Genomic DNA, 19,955 nt, shown 5'->3' on the forward strand with positions numbered 1-19,955 from the left:
AGTAAAATTGAAGTGAATATAATTAGTTAAGTGGAACTGTGTTGTATTATATATAAATATAATAAAAGCCGAGATGGCCTAGTGGTTAGAACACGTGAATCTTAACCGATGAACGTGAGTTCAAACCCGGGAAAGCACCTCTGAATTTTCATGTGCTTAATTTCTGTTTGTAATTCATTTCATGCTTTTCGGCAAAGGAAAACATCGTGAGGAAACCTGCATGTGTCTAATTTCATTGAAATTCTGCCACATGTGTATTCTACCAATCCGCATCGGAGCAGCGTAGTGGAATAAGCTCCTAACCTTCTCCTCAAAAAGGGAGAGGAGGCCTTAGCCTAGCAGTGGGACATTAACAGGCTGTTACTATTTATAAATATATATTAATCAAGAACTGTTTGTAGTGTTATATAGCAGAGATATTAGTGAAACGCATGGGATATGTAAATCTAAGTTTTGTCTATTTTTACTTCTTCGATTGGAAAGCTATAGTTCGAATTTCATGTTAATTGAAAAGCGAATATTGCATTAAATACATACAACCGTTTATTTCAATAGATAGATCGTAATACCGACAATGTTGAACAAAATACGTCGAAAGGAATATGAACAGTTAGGTAACACCGTAACGATTTAAATACTTATTTGGTATTAATCCAGAAATTAGTTTATTTATTAATTAATTTGCAATTTAATTAATTGCCTGAACGCTGTCTTTAATATACATGGACCATATTAGGTATTGTTTCATACGGGAACCGTGGATGATATCCGTCCAAAAACTCCGTTATCATGTGCTTCATCATGTGAGGAGAGGGGGGGGGGGCTAGATGTTAGGTAGGCTATGTGTTAAGCCGAGTTTTTGTTTCTGCTCCAAATTACAGCCAAATCCATTCAGTAGTTTTTCGTTAAATATTAATAAAGATTATATACTATACTTTTGTATGTGGGTTCTTCATGATTGTCGAAAAACCAATCCGGGCATTTACTCTTGGTTTTCACATTATCCGGACATTTCCTCCTCAGCAATCTAAATTGCCGCGTTATTATTATTTTTTATAGACTAGGTAGGCGGAGGAGCATGTGGGCCACCAGATGGTGAGTGGTCACCAACGCCCATAAACATTGTAAGAAATGTTAACATCGCTTACATCGCTAATGCGTCACCAACCTTAGGAACTAAGATGTTATGCACCTTACCTGTAACTACACTGGCTCACTCACCCTTCAAACCGGAACACAACAATACCAAGTACTGCTGTTTTGCGGTAAAATATCTGATGAGTGGGTGGTACCTACACAGACGAGAAAGAAAGTATAAGAAGGTCATTCTTCATGTTATTATCAATGTTGGTACTTTTAACACTAGTTGATTTTGTAGTGACAAAGATGGCGCCATCCGTAACCGAGTTCTACGAGGGGAAGCGCGTTTTCATAACGGGAGCGACTGGTTTCCTTGGTAAGGTAAGATACAGTTAGCTAACAGTCTATATGGTGGTAAGTCATGACATTTGTTCACTAATCAACGGAACACAACACTAAGTAAATGGTAGCACCTCCAAAATGTATATATAATAAATGAAGATAAACTTATAACACTAAGTTTCTAACTTCAAAAAGTTAATATATTACATTTTTTATTTTATTCGTTTATTATCTTTTATTTTTATTAGGAAAACAAACAGTACATATTAAATAAATCAATTACTTTAAAGACATAAATCAACAAAGTTTTTACTTAAATGTGCAGAAAAAAAAAACTCAAACAAAAACCACAAAACATCAACAATCCAGTTTTATCAAAAATTTCAAGTAAACATAAGAATTAAAGACAAAAAAATAAGTTAAAATAAATAATAATAATAACAAATTAGTAAAATGTATAAATAAATCTATTCAATTTTTAAATTCTGATGGAACGTTTCGTTCCCATAAAAAACTCAAACTCTGGGCACACCTACCCAGAGTTTTTTAGCTTAGGTAGCCAATGTGGCTTACATTGACTACCTAAGCTATGTCTATTCTAAAATTTCATCCAAATCTGTTTAGTTTTCTCTTGAAAGAGTAACAAAGATACATCCATAAAAACTGTTTCGTTTCTAATATTATTGTAATTTGTCTTTCAATTACAGGCATTAGTCGAGAAGTTACTGAGGGCCTGTCCAGGTATTCATACCATCTACCTCTTGCTGAGGGAAAAGAAAGGTGTGAGTGGGGAGGACAGACTTAAAGCACTTTGCAATAACAAGGTGAGTGAATCATGAATGCATAGAATTCGAGTATGGACAGAACTGAAATGTGTGAATGAGATAAGACGATTGAAATCCATATTTATTAAGGATCAGCAATCACTACTTACACGTGTAATAATAAAACTCAGTCTTGGTTACAACATGCATTTTCAAGATACAATAATACAATAAAAGCATTTTTAAGGTTGATTTTGAATAGTTTTTATAATTAGATGTGATGTTTCTAAACGCGCCATTAATAACTGTCAATGTCAATAAGCCGCCCCGCCTTCGAAATGCAAATGTTTTTTTATTTTCGAAAATCATAACAATCAATCAACAGCCAATCGTTGTCCACTGCTGAACATAGGCCTCTCCCAAGGTGCGCCAAAGCTCCCTGTCCTCCGCCTTCCGCATCCAGTTGGTGCCCGCCACCTTCTTAAGGTCGTCGGTCCACCTGGCTGGAGGGCGCCCTACGCTGCGCTTGCCGATTCGCGGTCTCCACTCTAGGACTCGTCTGCTCCAACGGCCATCGGTCCTACGACATACGTGACCAGCCCACTGCCACTTCAGCCTGCTAATTTTGCAAGCTATGTCGGTGACTCCGGTTCTTTTCCGGATAATCTCATTTCTGATCTTATCCTTCAAAGATACTCCGAGCATAGCTCGCTCCATAGCACGCTGAGCGACTTTGAATTTGTGGACTAGTCCCGCAGTTAGTGTCCACGTTTCGGCACCGTATGTCATGGCAGGTAAGACGCATTGGTTGAAGACTTTCGTCTTCAAACATTGCGGTATAGACGACTTGAGGACTTGACGAAGGTTGCCAAATGCTGCCCATCCCAAGCGAATTCTTCGATCGGCTTCCTTCTCGAAGTTGTTCCTACCGACTTGTATTATCTGTCCTAGGTAGGTATATTCACTAACAACTTCGAGAGGTTTCCCCTCGACGTATATCGGTCCCGGCACGACATGCCTATTGAACATGACCTTGGTCTTGTCCAAGTTCATACCGAGACCGACACACCGGGAAGACTCGCCTAGGCTACGCAGCATTTCGGTGAGTTGTTCCAGCGACTCTGCTATGATGACGATATCGTCGGCAAATCGAAGGTGTGAGATGTACTCGCCGTTTACATTGACTCCATACCTAGTCCAATCCAGCGTTTTGAAAACGTCTTCCAACGCGTTGGTGAACAGTTTCGGGGATATTACATCCCCCTGTCTCACCCCTCTGCGCAGTTGGATCGCCTTCGTCTTACAGTCCTGGATGTGGACAGTCATTGTAGCGGCGTTGTACAGACATCTCAGTACCTCGATATATCTCCAATCGATATGACATCTCTACAATGAGTCGAGCACTGCCCAGGTTTCGATGGAGTCGAAGGCTTTCTCGTAGTCCACAAATGCCATACACAGCGGCTGATTGTACTCTTCGGTCTTCTGCACAATCTGCCGAACAGTATGGATGTGGTCCACGGTGCTGTAGCCTGATCGAAAGCCGGCTTGCTCTGGGGGCTGGAACTCGTCAAGTCGTCTGGCGAGACGGTTCGTGACGACTCTTGAGAACAGCTTATACACGTGACTCAGGAGGGAGATTGGTCTGTAGTTTTTCAAGAGGGTTTTATCACCTTTCTTGAAAAACAGTACCACCTCACTCCCGCTCCACGTTTCCGGGGTCTTGCCATGTTGGATGACGGAATTAAAGAGGCTTGCTAGCTCTTTCAGGACCGGAGTCCCGCCTGCCTTAAGCAACTCTGTTGTGATTCCGTCATCTCCCGGAGCTTTGTTGTTTTTAAGCTGTTCTAGAGCCGCCCTAATCTCTCCTTGGTCAACGACCGGGAGCTCCTTTCGATCTCCGATTTTGCTCAATCGCAGCCTTGATGGCACGGGTATTGGAGCGTCGGAGATCGCGTCGCGTCAGCGTTTTTATTGTTCGGTTTAAGGCCTTATCTGACAAAAACGATGGTAGTTCTTGTCGTTTTCTCATGAGCTCGAGTGTCTCAGCAGAGAGTTTTGGTGCGTTGTCTCTTCTCTGTGGCGGAAAACACTTGCGGGATGTGTTTTGCAGTATTTTGACCAGCGTGTCGGTTCTCTCATCAATGCTGCTTATGGTTTCCAACGCGGTGAATTGATTTTGAAGTTCCATTTGGAACTTTTCGGAGCCTTGAGCAGCTTGGAGCATGGTAGGTCGGAGAGTAGACCTCATCATTCTCGATCTTTCGGCTTTTAAGTTGATATTTAGAGTGCCTCGAACCAAGCGGTGATCACTTCCGGTATTAAACCTGTTGATCACTGAAACATCTCTAAATATGTGCCTTTTATTCGAAATGATAAAGTCTATCTCGTTCCTTGTCACGTTATCGGGGCTTCGCCAGGTCCACCTCCTCTGAGGCTTCTTTTGAAAGAAAGAATTCATCAAAAAAAGCCCCTGCGCTTCGAGAAAGTTTACCAGCATTTGCCCCCTGTGATTTCTGCAGCCCAAGCCGTAAGGTCCGACTTTCGATTCACCGCTATCTTGTACTCCCACTTTAGCATTAAAGTCTCCCATAACAACATTGTAGTGGGCCCTCGAGGTGTCGTTGAGGGCCTTTGCGATGTCCTCGTACATCGCTTCGACCACATCATCAGAGTATGTCGAAGTTGGCGCATATACCTGTACAACCTTCAGGGAGTACCTGTCGGAAAGTTTTAGGACAAGGTACGCTACCCGATTCGACACACTACTGATTTCCACAATGCTGCTAATGAGATCCTTTTTGACAAGAAAACCGACACCACCCTGGGAGAGGTTATCACCTTCGCGGAAGTAGAGTAAGTTACCGGACTCTAGAGTTATCGTGTCCTCCCCCTGTCTTCGGACTTCAGATAACCCCAGTATATGCCAGTTTATATGACTTAACTCTACTTCTAATTCGGCGAGGTGATGGTCCAGCCTCATCGAGCGTCCATTATACGTTGCCATTTTCAGTCGTTTTATACGGTAGCCTGCCGTGAACCGGTGATTCTTAGCACCCCCTGCCCTGCCGATACCGCGACCGCTACCTTGGTCGGGCCTAGCGGGCTTGCCGGTAACTGGGGGCCTTTTTTTTGGGCGCATCTGCCATTAAGGGAGGGGTTTGCCCATACTCGCCGCGCTGGGCAGGCGTGTTGGCGAGCGCAGTAGGGGGTAAGATGTTTATGGGAGGGGGGACGCTGCTGCCCATCCCCCCTTTTCCCCGTCCCTCAGTCGCCTCTTACGACACCCACGGGATGAGATTGGGGGAGTACTATTCTAAGCCGGTACTCCACGGCTAACACACGTTAGATAATTCACGAACGATTGAAAGTATGTTCTTAGCGATATTTACTTTCGATATATTATCTAATATCATTTTTATTTACATTTATCGACATAACAAGCAGTTCTGCCGCTTAGAGTGGATGTGGGCTTGTTAGGAGTTGCTGCTTATTATTTGACGAGATTAAAGAAACCAGACCAGTGCAATGTTGATAATATATTCGTTCCGGAGCCCGGATTGAATATATATATGAACGATGAAATATATTGTACTTCGAAAATGCATGCTGTGGCCGTCTTATAACAATTAATTAATTATAAAAATTATAACAATGTTTATTTATTTATTTGGATCTCCAACAGTTGTACATAACAGACATTCAAATCACTTTTTACATTAACCTAAAACTAACTATGTACAACCGATTACAGGAGAACACACCATTCACAATTACAAAATATACAAATATAAAAAAAAAAGAAAATAAAAATATTTAAATAAAAAACAAAAACAGAAATAAAATGTAGTAACTAATTAAATTTGTAAACAAATTAACAGTTTGTATATACTAAAAGAAACATTTTATTATTAGTTTCGGGTGGAACAAAGTTGGAGAATCGCTAATTAAATCTTTCTCTGTAGATATTCGAGCATCTCCGTGAGAAGCAGCCGGATGTTTTCAACAAGCTGAAACTGATCGCGGGAGACGTCTTGGAAGATGAGCTGGGCATATCCAATGATGACCGTCAAGAGTTGCAGCGACATTGCAATATTGTGTTCCACAGCGCTGCATGTATCAGGTGAGCTCTATCTTGAATTGCTTGAACGCTCTAACCTCATCTAGAACTTAACCTAAGTTGATCGCGGGAGACGTCTTGGAAGATGAGCTGGGCATATCCAATGATGACCGTCAAGAGTTGCAGCGACATTGCAATATTGTGTTCCACAGCGCTGCATGTATCAGGTGAGCTCTATCTTGAATTGCTTGAACGCTCTAACCTCATCTAGAACTTAGGTTTCAATACTGTTTTATTAGATAGACCATTTATTGAGAAGAGTTTTAGAGAAACATCACGCGATATAATATAGTAACCCGCGAGTAACAACGTCCAAAGCGGGTACCTGTTGCAGAGCAACGAGTTTATTATATACATATTTGACATAACATAAGCAGTTGTAATTTTTAACCTGTTCATGTGTCAATTCTAATAATATGGTTTCAAATACTGAGTAACAACTAAGAATTTTATGAGAGAAAATGACAATTATTTTAATTGGATCGAATGTACCAGGAATTCCATTTCTATATCCATACGAGAAGAAGGTATGGAGCTCTGTACCTTCTCCTCAAAAAGGAAGAGAGGGAGGAGGCCTTTGCCCAGTAGTGGAACATTCACAGGCTGTTACTTATTATCCATACGAGAATAAAACAGCTACTACACTAAAGAGTACACTACTCGTATGGATAAATTACAGAATTCTTCAAAAATAGTTGATTGAAATAACAATTTCTCCCTATTCCGTTAAATTTAATTTTTTTATATTTTATACAGATTCGATCAGAAGTTAAAAGACGCTGTTAATATGAACACGACAGGTACTCTACGAGTTTTAAAATTGGCTGAAACAATGGAAAAACTCGAGGTAAGGTTTAACTAATTGAAGTGTAAAAGAACAGAGAACGAAAATTGAAATTTTAATCTTGGGATAATTATTCGAAATTCAAATTAATCGAAACTTAAGTATCAATAAAAAAATGTTTATAACTCATAAACTTTAAAATTATTAAAAACTTAATGTTCCAATCCAAAATATAATTGTCATGTATCCAAATATAATTGTCGTGTACTATTTGTGTTTATAATTCATCTCGTGCTTGACGGTGAGAGAAAACATCGTGAGGAAACCTGCATGTGTCTAATTTCATTGAAATTCTGCCACATGTGTATTCTACCAATCCGCATTGGAGCAGCGTGGTGGAATAAGCTACAAACCTTCTCCTCAAAATGGAGAGGAGGCCTTAGCCCAGCAGTGGGACATTAACAGGCTAACTAACCTAACCTAAACTAACTTCGGATATAGGTTAGACAGGTTATTTTGTACAGGTGTGCGTACAAACCCTAACTCCAAATTGGAGCAAAAACTAAATGTTGTGATTTTCATTATAATTATCGGCTACTAAATAAGTATAAAATTTTCAGGCATTCGTCCATCTATCCACAGCATATTGTCGATGTGAACTTGACATGTTAGATGAAAAACTGTACCCTGCAGTTCATAATCCTCAGAAGATAATTGAACTCGTGGAATGGCTCGATGACTCAACGCTGAATTACTTAGAGCCGAAGTAAAGAATTAATTTAATTTAGTCTTTTCCAAATTCATTTGTTTCTTCTATTTTATTATTTCATGAAACTGAATACAATCTGTAGGGCTATTCTGTAAGAACAACCGCGAAGCTCAGATAAAATGTGGAGATCACATGAAATGTAAGACAGTGATATGCGACATTGACTGTAATAATTATAACATTTCAAAAATAGTACATGTATTGCTATAAGTCGGTCATCATTTCACGGGTGAGTAATGAAGTGAGTTGTTGCAGAATAGCATTACTGAGCTGATTGCTAACTATTTATTTCGTTCGCAAAAATTATGTGGTACATTCATGAGCACAATAAATAAGAATAAAATAATTAATTCCTTTCTAATGCAAACACTGTATCCAAAAAATGGTCTGCCTACCTATTTAAAAAAATAGGAGATAGTACTAAACTTATTCTTACCATTTGCTATTATAATAGACAACTCTATTTTCAGATTGATATCATCTGAACCCAATACCTACTCATATACAAAAGCCATAACAGAGGATCTTGTAGCTGAATACAGTTCTAAATTTCCTATTGCAATTGGGAGACCGTCGATTGGTAAGTAATAAAAAAATAAACAAGATTTTTTTTTGGAATGGCAAAATAATATATTCTGCGAGTCAGACTCGCGTATCAAGTGTTCCGTTCAAGCTTGTTGGTATGTAATGGAATTACGTCCATTACTTTAAGAAACTTAAATTTACCGTTCGAAAACTATTTTCCCATTACATTGCGGTTAGTTTACCACTCGCAAATAAGTTTTTTATCCTCTTTTTCCATTACTTGTGCAACGCGACATTACTCATTGAGAAATTTTATGATTCTAAATTAAAAGGCAGTAACCTATAGGCCTATTATAGGCTTAGAGTTGCCAGCGTCAAAATATGTGACTGCAGTAAATGGCTTTATTTATATTGCCTTGACTTAAAAGTGTATTTATTTCACTGCTAAATGGGATTGCAGACTCGAGTATTTGATATTATTTTCAATATGATACCTCCGCGGTCCTGAAAAATAGGGTCTTGACAGATGGACAGTCGGACCACGGAGTGGAAAACCCCATACGGGTTTAGTTTTTCCTTTTAAGGTATGGAACCCGACAGAATCATCACAACTTTTTCTTAAAAACAAAAATAGACTCGTGTCAAGTCTTCTAGTGCTAACAGAGTGCGACATCGAGTTCCAAAAACAAAACAAATATATTGCCCTTAAATTAAACTTGATAAGTTTTTTCTAGTAACTGCTGCCTGGAAGGAACCGATGCCCGGTTGGATTGATAACCTAAATGGGCCAACAGGACTTGTAATTGGTGGTGGAAAAGGTAAAGACGCTAACAAAAAAAATCTAAACCAAATCAAACTTTTGCACCCATTTAATTTAACAACCAGTCTCCGCAAACATATAATAATAAACATAGATAATAAGACTTGCATTTCTAATCTATAGAGAAATTAATAAATTTAATAATTCATACTATTATAAAGTGAAAAATGACTTTGAAAGTCCTACCATAATTTGCGACGTCTATTTTTAATTTCCTTAGTTATCACAATGATTATCAAATATCATGCAAATGTTGTGAGTTTTTAACTGTAACTCCTATTTACCTCCAAAAACGTGACGAGTGAGACAGGGACAAACATAGCTTTATGTTTTTTTTAAAATTGAAGGTGTTATACGGTCTATGCATTGTGAGCCTTCGTACATGGCGGACGCAATACCTGTCGATGTTGTTGTCAATGGATGTATCTTGATAGCCTATGTCACTGCCTTAGATAAGTAAGTAATAACTAAAAGATGGAGAGTCTGGACTATTTTTTTTTATTCTTTGAATGGTCTCGATTTTCTTATCTTGTTTTTCTTTCTAACTTAATTAAATCTATCACTATATTAATACATATACAATAATGTGAACTCATAGATCTTTGTTTTATTGTTTACATAGCAATATAGTGTCGCAGTGCGCAAGCGCACAGTGTGGACGTGTTGTTTGTGTATTAAAAATAATTAATTTACAGTAATATACAAAAGTAAATCCTAGTTCTAAGTAAATCCTAGTTCTAAGTTCTCTGAATTCATTTTGGTCTGCCGCGCGCTTGTACGGTGTAACAACATCTGCTATCAAACGACTCAAAGAAACATGGAGCTACTATGAATAGTTTACTGCGCTCACCAAGTGTAGGTGGCATATGCCGTGGAAGTAGTGATTCCCAATTGAAGAACATGAGTACTGCTTCTGATACTACGCAAGTTACTTTCAGAAACAAACGTAAACTCCACAGTGAAAATGACTGTATCATGGATGAATTATCTGAGTTAAAATAACAAATGGCAGATTTTTTTTTTTTATAGAATAGGAAGGTGGACGAGCATATGGGCCACCTGATGGTAAGTGGTCACCAAACGCCCTTAGACATTGGCATTGTAAGAAATGTCAACCATCGCTTATAGCCAATGCGCCACCAACCTTGGGAACTAAGATTTTTCCCTTGTGCTTGTAATTACACTGGCTCACTCACCCTTCAAATCGTAACACAACAATATCAAGTTTTGCTGTTTTGCGGTAGAATATCTGATGAGTGGGTGGTAATACTGGTGGGACCTACCCAGACGAGCTTGCACAAAGCCCTACCACCAGTGAATATGTGATATGATATGATGGCCCTCATCTCTTCAACCAGTAGCATTCAAAACGACAACATTAATAAGCTTTGCCAGGACGTAACCGCTATTAGAAACGAGGTCAATACTATTAGCAACACCATGGCTAGTATGACCATAGAACAAAACAAACTACGGACAGGCATGCACCAACTCGTCACATCTGCACAAGACACGGAAAAAAGAGTCAAGCTTTTAGAATCCGAAATTGACCTACTGAAACTATCTGCAACACAAGACAGCAACAAAATGTTAGTAACATGTAAATCATATGAAAAATTAGTATCAAAAATAATTAAGTTACTTATAAACGACTGTCCTGACCCTCAGCAAATATACAGACTGGGCAGATACCAACCAACTAAAACTCGCCTTATAAAAGTATGCTTCTCTTCTGAAAAAATTACGAAACAACTACTCCGTAATAAAAGTACTGTACGACTAAGTAACGTTAAAATATTTTCTGATCAGACACCCTATCAAAGAGAATTTTTAAAGAATCTACAAACAGAGCTCCAACACCGAACTGCCAATGGAGAGTGTAACTTACGCATTAAATATGAAAAAGGGGTCTCCAAAATAATAAAAACGCAGCTAAAAAACCATACAGCCACAATAACGAAAATCTAGGTATGTCTTTTAACAATAACGTATCGTATCAAATTGCACATACCTATTCAGAAATCAAAACCACTAGCAAATCGATCAAATGTTTTTATGCAAATGTACGCAGTATAGTTAAACCGGGTAAATTTGATGAGTTAAAATGTATCCTACAATCTTTTCAATACACAGTACATATTGTTGCTCTATCCGAAACGTGGATAAAAGATAAGAAAGAAGCTAGTAGACTTCAATTACACTACTATAACTTTAGACAACATTCAAGGGGAGGTGGCGTGTCAATGTTTGTCCATGACAGCTTAAATCACCATCTTCTAGAGGAAAGCTGTACCAATGATAACCACTTTCTTTGGGTACATATTGACAAGTATTGTATGGATGTAGGTGTCATATATAAACCTGACAGAACAAACTCAAGTGAATTTCTCGAGGAGTATTCACTGCAACTACATAGAAGAAAGCGAATGTTAATTTTTGGAGACTTTAATTATGACTTATTGAAACCCAATGCTGCGGCTCGTAATTATCAGCTTACTTTAAGAGAGAATGCTATAAAAATTTTAAACAAATCAATCGTGACTACTGCACTCGTGAGACTAATACAACAACAACTATATTGGATCACGTATGCTCAAGTGTTAAACAAAATGAATTCCACTTAGCAATCATCATTAGGTTTTTTAGATCTTTCCAGGAGATGAGCAAAGACAACGTTAAAAACACATACACAAGCTTGGAGAGGAAAATTTGGACAAGCAGAAGAAATTGGTTACCGAAATTATTCAAAATTCAAAACACAATTATTACCTTAAAACCTTTAATACCTGCTTAAATAAGCCTACCAAGATGTGGAATTTAATAAAAAGTCTGTCCATCAATAACATCAAAAGCGTACTATCAACACTTAGACTCCAAATTGATTCCAACGTTATTGTTGATGAGACGGAAGTATGTGAACAGTTTAATTTGTATTTCTCTATGATTGGGTTAAATTTAGCAAATAAGATTATTTCACTATATCCTATACACCACACTCCACATTTGGTGAAAAATGGAAATGAAATTTCAAAATTTGAACCCGTTACCATAAATGAAGTACAGAAAATAGTAAAGGATTTAAAAACAAACAGCAGTTCTGGCCTAGATGGAATAAGTATTAAATCTGTTAAGTCTATTGAGCTGCTGATGGCCGATGAACTAAGTTGCTGCATAAATGAATGTTTTGAAAATGGTATTTTCCCAGATAATTTAAATATAATAATAATAATAATAATAATATAATATAATTTAAAGACAGCAAAGGTGACACCTATATATAAATCAGGAAGTAAATTAGATCCAGGTAACTACCGACCAATTTCTGTTCTACCTGTTCTTTCAAAAGTCTATGAAAAGTCAAGGCCCTTGAGGTGTTAAAATCTTACTTAAATAATCGTCACCAAATTGTGAAAATAAATGACAAACAAAGTAGTCCAAGACCCATTCTGTACGGCGTACCTCAAGGTTCCATTTTGGGACCTCTACTATTCCCAATATATATCAACGATATACAAGATATTGGGTTAAAAGGAGATTTGACTCTCTACGCCGACGACTCTAGTCTTTTCTATTATGGTTCCTCTATTACTGACATTATCAACGACGTTCAGGACGACCTACAGCTTCTTGATATATGGTTTAAACGTAATTTGCTGACTATTAATATAGAAAAAACAAATTATGTAATATTTACTGCAAAAAACAAGAAGATAAAAGCCTACACTGAACCTACTATTAATTCCGAACAAATAAATAAAAAGACGTCGGAAAAATATCTTGGTTTGATACTCTATAATAAGCTGACATGGGAACCACACATTCAAAAAATCATATCAAAATTATCATCCTTGACCGGAGCTCTTCGTGGTGTAGCGCGATGTTTACCACGAAAAGTAAAATATCTGATATATAACTCATTGGTGAAACCACATATCGATTACTTAATTGAGATCTGGGGGACTGCGGCGAAAGTACACCTTAAGAAAATACAAACCGCTCAAAATAAATTGATTAAAGTGTTATTTAACTACAACTTCCTAACATCATCTGAAAAAATTTATAAAAATACTAAAATAGTAAATATCGCTCAAACATATGCCTATAAAACATGCATATTAGTACGAAAAATATTGAATAAAGAAATCCACACAAATTTAAATTTTAAAACAAAATCAGCTATACAAAGAATTCAATTGCGTAACGCAGATCAAGGATGATAAAACAATAATTCTAAAAAATTCTAAAAACAAAAAAAAAATTGTCTAAAAAATGAAAAAAAAAGAAAATGGAAAAAAAGGAAAATATATATAAAAAAAAAAAATTATAATAATAAAATAAAATGATGAACAGATTTCAATAAATATGCCGCATACTTTTGTATTCCTGAGGTGACACGGCGGGCGATATGTTTAACAAGCTCATCGATCGTCGATCGAGAAGAAAAAAATTCTGCATCTACCTTCTTTCTTATGAATTTTTGTAACACTGTACGCTTAGATTTTTGTATTAGTTTGTAACATTCTCATGTAAGTGAATTTCTGTAATTCTTTATGAGAAATAAATTCTTTAAACTTAATATAGTATTTTTAAGTTAATGATTTAAAAAAAAATAATTATCTCATGACAGTGGTAATAGCTATTCACGATTAACGTTCACGTTGTAAAAAGATAATTAATTATGTTGGAATTAATTAGTTTTAAATGAATACATCATTAAATTCATGATAATTGTTTTGCCACAGGCCTAAGGACCTTCGTATCTTTAATATAACTTTATCTGGAGTCCAAAAAATTACATGGCGAGAAGTGATCGAAATAGGTGAGATGCAGTTTTACTTTTGATATATTTTTCATTGAAAATCATTATGACTCTCTTTTATGTTGTAGGTAGGCGGACGGGTAAGTGGGCCACTTGATGTTAAGTGGTCACCACCACCCATAGACATTTGCACTGTAAGAAACATTAAGTGGTCCTTAGATTTAATGCGCCACCAACCTTAGGAGCGAAGATGTTACGTCCCTTATGCCTGTAGTTACACTGGCTCACTCATTCTTTAAACCGAAAAGTAACAATAATAAAATAATACTAAGTACTGTTTAGCGGTAGAATATCTGATGAGTTGATGGTATGTACCCAGAGGGACTTGCACAAAGCCCTACCACCAAGAAATACTCTATTGGTCTTGTGTATTTTTCATAATAGTAGTCAGGCTCAAGTGTCGCAGCGTACTGGTGGTAGGGCTTTGTGCAAGCTCGTCTGGGTAGGTACCACCCACTCATCAGATATTCTACCGCAAAACAGCAATACTTGATATTGTTGTGTTCCGGTTTGAAGGGTGAGTGAGCCAGTGTAATTACAGGCACAAGGGACAAAAAATCTTAGTTCCCAAGGTTGGTGGCGCATTGGCTATAAGCGATGGTTGACATTTCTTAGAATGCCAATGTCTAAGGGCGTTTGGTGACCACTTACCATCAGGTGGCCGATATGCTCGTCCACCTTCCTATTCTATAAAAAAAAAAAAAAAACTACTACTGAGAATGCTCACAGCATCAAAGAATAAAGAGATAATTTATCATAATGACCAAGGCATTGATCGTCGCCTTTTCGACAATAAGCAAAATAAATTATATTTAAGTGAAAACATATATAGTTGAATAATTAATCAAATCCATTTCGCAAGTACATAAATAAAGAGAATGTGAATCATTTATATGGTGTCATGTAGTTAGAAACTATAAAATGATGCTTTAAGGATGCCCCGCATACTCGTCATAAGCATCAGCTAAGGCTCTTTGAATAGAAGAAAAGCCAGGTGGATCCAGATATACGGGAGTGGTGAAAATTTCTAATTTAATGTTTATATTTCAAGGTTTAAATTGGGTCAACACTTACCCTTATACAATCGCGTTGTGGTACCCTGGTGGTACCATCAAGTCCTACTGGTTTACTCACCAACTCACCGCAATCTTCGTACATATATTACCTGCATATTTAGTTGATATGCTTCTGTTTTTATTGGGAAGGAAGACCTTGTAAGTACCGACATTTTTTTTATATAATTCTTTGTCACATCTGTAAACATTTTACAGCTGTTAGCTCTACAAACAGCTATCCAGCTGGCCTAGGTAAAGTTTCCTAGCACTTTTTCGATTACGTTTTTAGGAAAAGCCAAAATTTATTCATACTTTTTTAGGTAAAACAAAATTTGATGACACATATACTAAATTATATATAATAATAGATTACATTTAACAAAAACAAAACATTCATAATTTCGTATATGACATATATATTCGATTTTAACACTATTAAATGATCTATTGGTACTGCGCCTGAACTCTTTCTGGTCATATCAGATTTTTGCTCCATTGGATTATCAGACTGATAGAATAAGGAGTGTATCTGTGTTTGTGCACACACCTGTGCGCCGTTAGCTAATCGCCGCCGTGGCCGAAATTGGTCAGGAGGACATCATATAAATATACATACGTTTATATATGTAGTGTATGTGTGTGTATATATATGTATTACTGTACATATTGTAAACAATCAGTTATATCGTATTTGCTATATGTATCACGTTGGCATTCTATTAAATAAATAAATAAACATTCTACCTGTCTTACAATATCACAGAAAATTACTCGAGACACTCTGTTTTCTCTGTTTTTCAGCATGGTTAATCTTCAAAAGCGAATCAGTCATGGTTTGAACATCCTCCAATACTATACAATAAAGGAGTGGAATTTCAAGAATACGAACTTCCTGTCTCTACAGAAGAGAGTCAGCGAGGCGGAAAACAATATTTTCTTCACAGACGTATCGACGTTGAGCCAAGACGAATATTTACGTGACTATGTTATTGGCACCAGGCATTTTGTGTGTAAGGAAGATCCTGCGACTCTGCCTAGAGCTAGAAAACTACATAGAATGTAAGTATACATTATATATTAAAACCTTAGATGGTACCTAGGAATCGAGTTAATTTTTTCTCATCCTATTAGGTCAGTCAAATTTGTCTCATGACATTTTTCTTAAGGTGTTGTTGAAAAAAATTATTTGGTGGTAGCGTGGTGGTGCGAGCTTTATCAAAACTCGTCAAGATAGGTGCACCTCAATCGTCACCTTCAAACAGCAATGCATAGTATTGTTGTGTTTCCGTTAGAAGAGTGAGTGAGCCATAGTAGCTATACGTACAAAAGAGGTAACATCTTAGTTTCCAAGGTTCATGGCCCATTGACAATTGGTGGTGTCCACTTACTATCAGGTTACTTACTTTTTAACAATAAAAAACAAATTCTGTAGTTACCTAAATTGCCACAAATATTGCCTCAATTTTGTTTTATTACTATTATTATACAAATAAAATATAATACCAGTGATTTCTGTGGAAACGTAATTATACATATACCGTAACAGCCTGTCCATATCCCACTGCTGGGCTAAAGGCCTCTTCTACCTTTTTGAGGAGAAGCTTTGGAGCTTATTCCACCATGCTGTTCCATTGCGGTTTGGTGGAATTCACATGTGGCAGAATTTCAGTGAAATTAGACACATGCAGGTTTCCTCACGATGTTTTCCTTCACCGTGAAGCACGAGATGATTTATAATCACAAATTAAACACATGAAAATTCAGTGGTGCTTGCCCGGGTTTAAACCCACGATCATCGGTTAAGATTCACTCCTCCACTCCACACACTGGGCCATCTCAGCTTTACATCTAATTATACATATACATAATATTATATGGGTGGATATCACATAAACAAAGATTCACCTGAAGTCATGTAGTCACTATAAAATATCAAAGGTTCTGAATAATCGAATCAATGGCAAAGCTCACTAAGCACCTAACAGGATGAGATAAAAACTTGATAGAATTGTGTTTATTTATCAACACGACAAATTTGATAAATTTATTTTATCAATTACAATAAAAGTTATGTAATATTGGCTGTTTTTGATTTCATTAAATTACAAGCCACCCAACCCGGCTTCGCTCGGGCAGAATAAGCATCGTAGAACGTTTATTTCGTAATACATATAACTCTAATGGTTTCCACGGCACTCGAAAAGCTCCCAGTCGGCATGATAGTTTCCGACATATTGAACATTTTTCATCATATTTCAGCCAATTTTCACAAAAAATTAATAAATTATACACTTGTACCTTTCTTATGAATCAGTCCATCCATTGGTGAAAACCGTATGAAAAACCGTTCGCTAGTTTTTGAGTTTATCGCGATCACACAGACAGACGCGGCAGGGGACTGTTTTATAATACGTAGTGATAGTGATCGCTCTACACGGCTGGGACATCTATTTTATCTGATTAAGATATTTGTCATAATTACAATTCGCTTCTTCTTATTGCTTAATTGACGCAAATAAATTATAGCAAGTAAATAATTTTATTCAGTCCAGTGTGATTGACTACCTAACAAAAAAAATACTTTCATATTAAAATTAATAATATAATTGAAAATTGTCATTGATCATTTTTTTATCTGTTTAAAAATGTATTTATATTTTTTTTTATTTTTCTTTTTTTTTCAGCCGTTACTGGGTCGACGTCGTCACGAAGATTTTATTTTTTTCTCTATTATTATGGTTTTTATATTCGAAATGCGGTATTATTAATGTTATGGATTCCGGTTATAATTATTTTTATAATATTATTAATCCGAATAAGGTAGTAATTAGTGAAATCTAGTTATAAGAGATTTTTTTAAACGATCTTGGACCAAAGTAATCTTTTAATTTATATATACATTATTTTTTTATATACTTTACATTTTATAACAAATTTTATAATGCGATCTTTATAGTTAATTGTTATTAAAGTTTATATTTAATTGTTATTAATTTTATTAACTCGTTTTGTACAGTATCTGTGTAAGAGGAATTTTGTAATTGTCTTTTAATTGACTTTCGAAGTATAGCTTATGACAACAACAGTAAAAAATATAAACGATAAAAAAATTAAGATTAATTTATAATAGAAACGTGTTAGAACAAAGGGGATTATTGTAATAATTTTCGAAGTCACGGCCATACTTATCAACGTTTTTTAGCTAAGCACAGATCTTTCTCATTCTGCCATCACTCATATGACATTCGAGAATCCTTTCATCAAATCGCTTCACAATCACTCTCTTAAAAAAATTTAAAGGTAAAGTGATTAGTTATCAACTACTAAAGATTAATACTGCTGTATTACATTGTGAAGGGTGAGTGAGTCAGTGTAAACATCAATATTTTGTATTTCAGCGGGGTGAGTGAATCAGTGTAATTATAATTACAGTCACAAAAAAACATATGTCACAAATTCGATGCTGATTCCTTTGGCTATTGTCGTTCCGACTTCTAACACAAGCTGTAGGATTAATTGGAGGGGTAAAAGAATATATAGTAATTCTTTAAAAACGGGGATAGAGGTTAATGTTCCTTAAAAAAATATTTAGAACCACGGCTCGTGACGCGTTAACGATACTTCCAAGCGGTCAAGCCGCGGGTCTGTGCTAGACATAGGTTTAGGTATATTTGGAATAAATGTTTATAAAACACAATATAACAGTTTTACTCAAAACCTTATTTATATAATTAATTAATTTTTTTTGTGCAGAGGCAATAGCGCCAGGCGTCTTAAGTACAATGCCACAGGACAATCTTTTAGACGGCGTGTTTTTGCTATAAATTTGTAAAACGTATTGTTTTTTTTACATTTATATATTATAAAAATGACTGTACATAGTTTCAAGGACTAGTGTCAATAGTAAACATTAATATTTTGACCTTGTATCTTTAGACCGAAAATTTAATTAGATTTGAAGGAGGCTACGACTGTAACAAAGATTATTTTAACCAATTAATCAAGTATGTAAGTAAATATTGATAAAAGTAAATAAATATTATGATCAACATTTTATATACATCATTTACTTTTGTCTGTGTGTGTGTTTTGTTATGTGTTTTGATTATACATAATTATGCACATTTATTGTATATAATAACGTTCTAATATATATTTTCCTTATTTAATAACCATATTGACCAGCATTGGAAAGCAGTCAAATATACCATTTCAACTCCAAGCCACTTAAACAAAGGAGGCCGTAGGCCAGCAGACGGGCAAATACAGGCTTTATACATTAGTTGTACATTCCTTAGTAGTATATTCGTCAAAAGTAAATATAATATGGTAATATACTATGGAAAATATATTAATTTGGACAAGAGACACGAACTGTAGTAGACTTTGTTTTTCGTTTCTGTGTTTTATTTATTTACATAGTAGGTACAAAAGAATACATTCATGACGTAAATTAATAATACGAATTTATACAATTTTAAAATAGATTGCATTCCTTAATACGGGTACTGCATGCTCATTAAAATAATATTAATACAATTGTCATATCAGTTGTCATGTCATTTGCTATTTTATTTATATCAATATATAATTAGTGCCGTACCAGGACTCTCTAACCGTACCAGTATCGTCAGGGCTATTTACACTATATGATAAAAAGGTAACGCCTGTCTGTATATTAACAGCAACGAATATATTGCACGTTTGTAAATTTTATACGATTTTAATAAAACATTAAAAATATATATATTAACAGTGAACAGCAAAAACCTGTTAATGTCCCACTGTTTAGCCCACTAAGGCGTCCTCTCCCTTTTGAGGAGAAGGCTTGGAGCTTATTCCACCACGCTGCTCCCATGCGGGTTTCAATGGAATTA

At 36.1% G+C, this 19,955-nt stretch overlaps 2 protein-coding genes across 3 annotated transcripts in view; both read left to right on the forward strand.

Annotated features, from left to right (window-relative positions):
• Nucleotides 1-19,955, forward strand: part of LOC126778772 (uncharacterized) — a 212,040-nt gene that overhangs the window by 81,600 nt on the left and 110,485 nt on the right. The gene's annotated exons all lie outside the window — the stretch shown is intronic.
• LOC126778747 (putative fatty acyl-CoA reductase CG5065) lies at nucleotides 1,387-17,958 on the forward strand. Its single transcript, XM_050502370.1, has 12 exons — nucleotides 1,387-1,461; nucleotides 2,130-2,246; nucleotides 6,152-6,309; nucleotides 7,063-7,153; nucleotides 7,711-7,856; nucleotides 8,330-8,439; nucleotides 9,119-9,202; nucleotides 9,552-9,660; nucleotides 13,947-14,023; nucleotides 15,075-15,237; nucleotides 15,880-16,137; nucleotides 17,763-17,958. The coding sequence occupies exons 1-12, from the start codon at nucleotides 1,387-1,389 to the stop codon at nucleotides 17,917-17,919; spliced, it is 1,545 nt and encodes a 514-aa protein (XP_050358327.1). The 3' UTR covers nucleotides 17,920-17,958.

Source organism: Nymphalis io, chromosome 27 (assembly GCF_905147045.1).
Source record: "Nymphalis io chromosome 27, ilAglIoxx1.1, whole genome shotgun sequence".
NCBI lineage: Eukaryota > Metazoa > Arthropoda > Insecta > Lepidoptera > Nymphalidae > Nymphalis > Nymphalis io.

Excerpts from the sequence above, each read along its gene's own strand:
- LOC126778747 (XM_050502370.1), top strand. The coding sequence starts at position 1,387 with ATGGCGCCATCCGTAACCGAGTTCTACGAGGGGAAGCGCGTTTTCATA. Across the intron at positions 7,857-8,329 it reads CTGAATTACTTAGAGCCGAA|ATTGATATCATCTGAACCCA; the intron begins GTAAAGAATTAA and ends CTCTATTTTCAG. Across the intron at positions 14,024-15,074 it reads GCGAGAAGTGATCGAAATAG|GTTTAAATTGGGTCAACACT; the intron begins GTGAGATGCAGT and ends TTATATTTCAAG.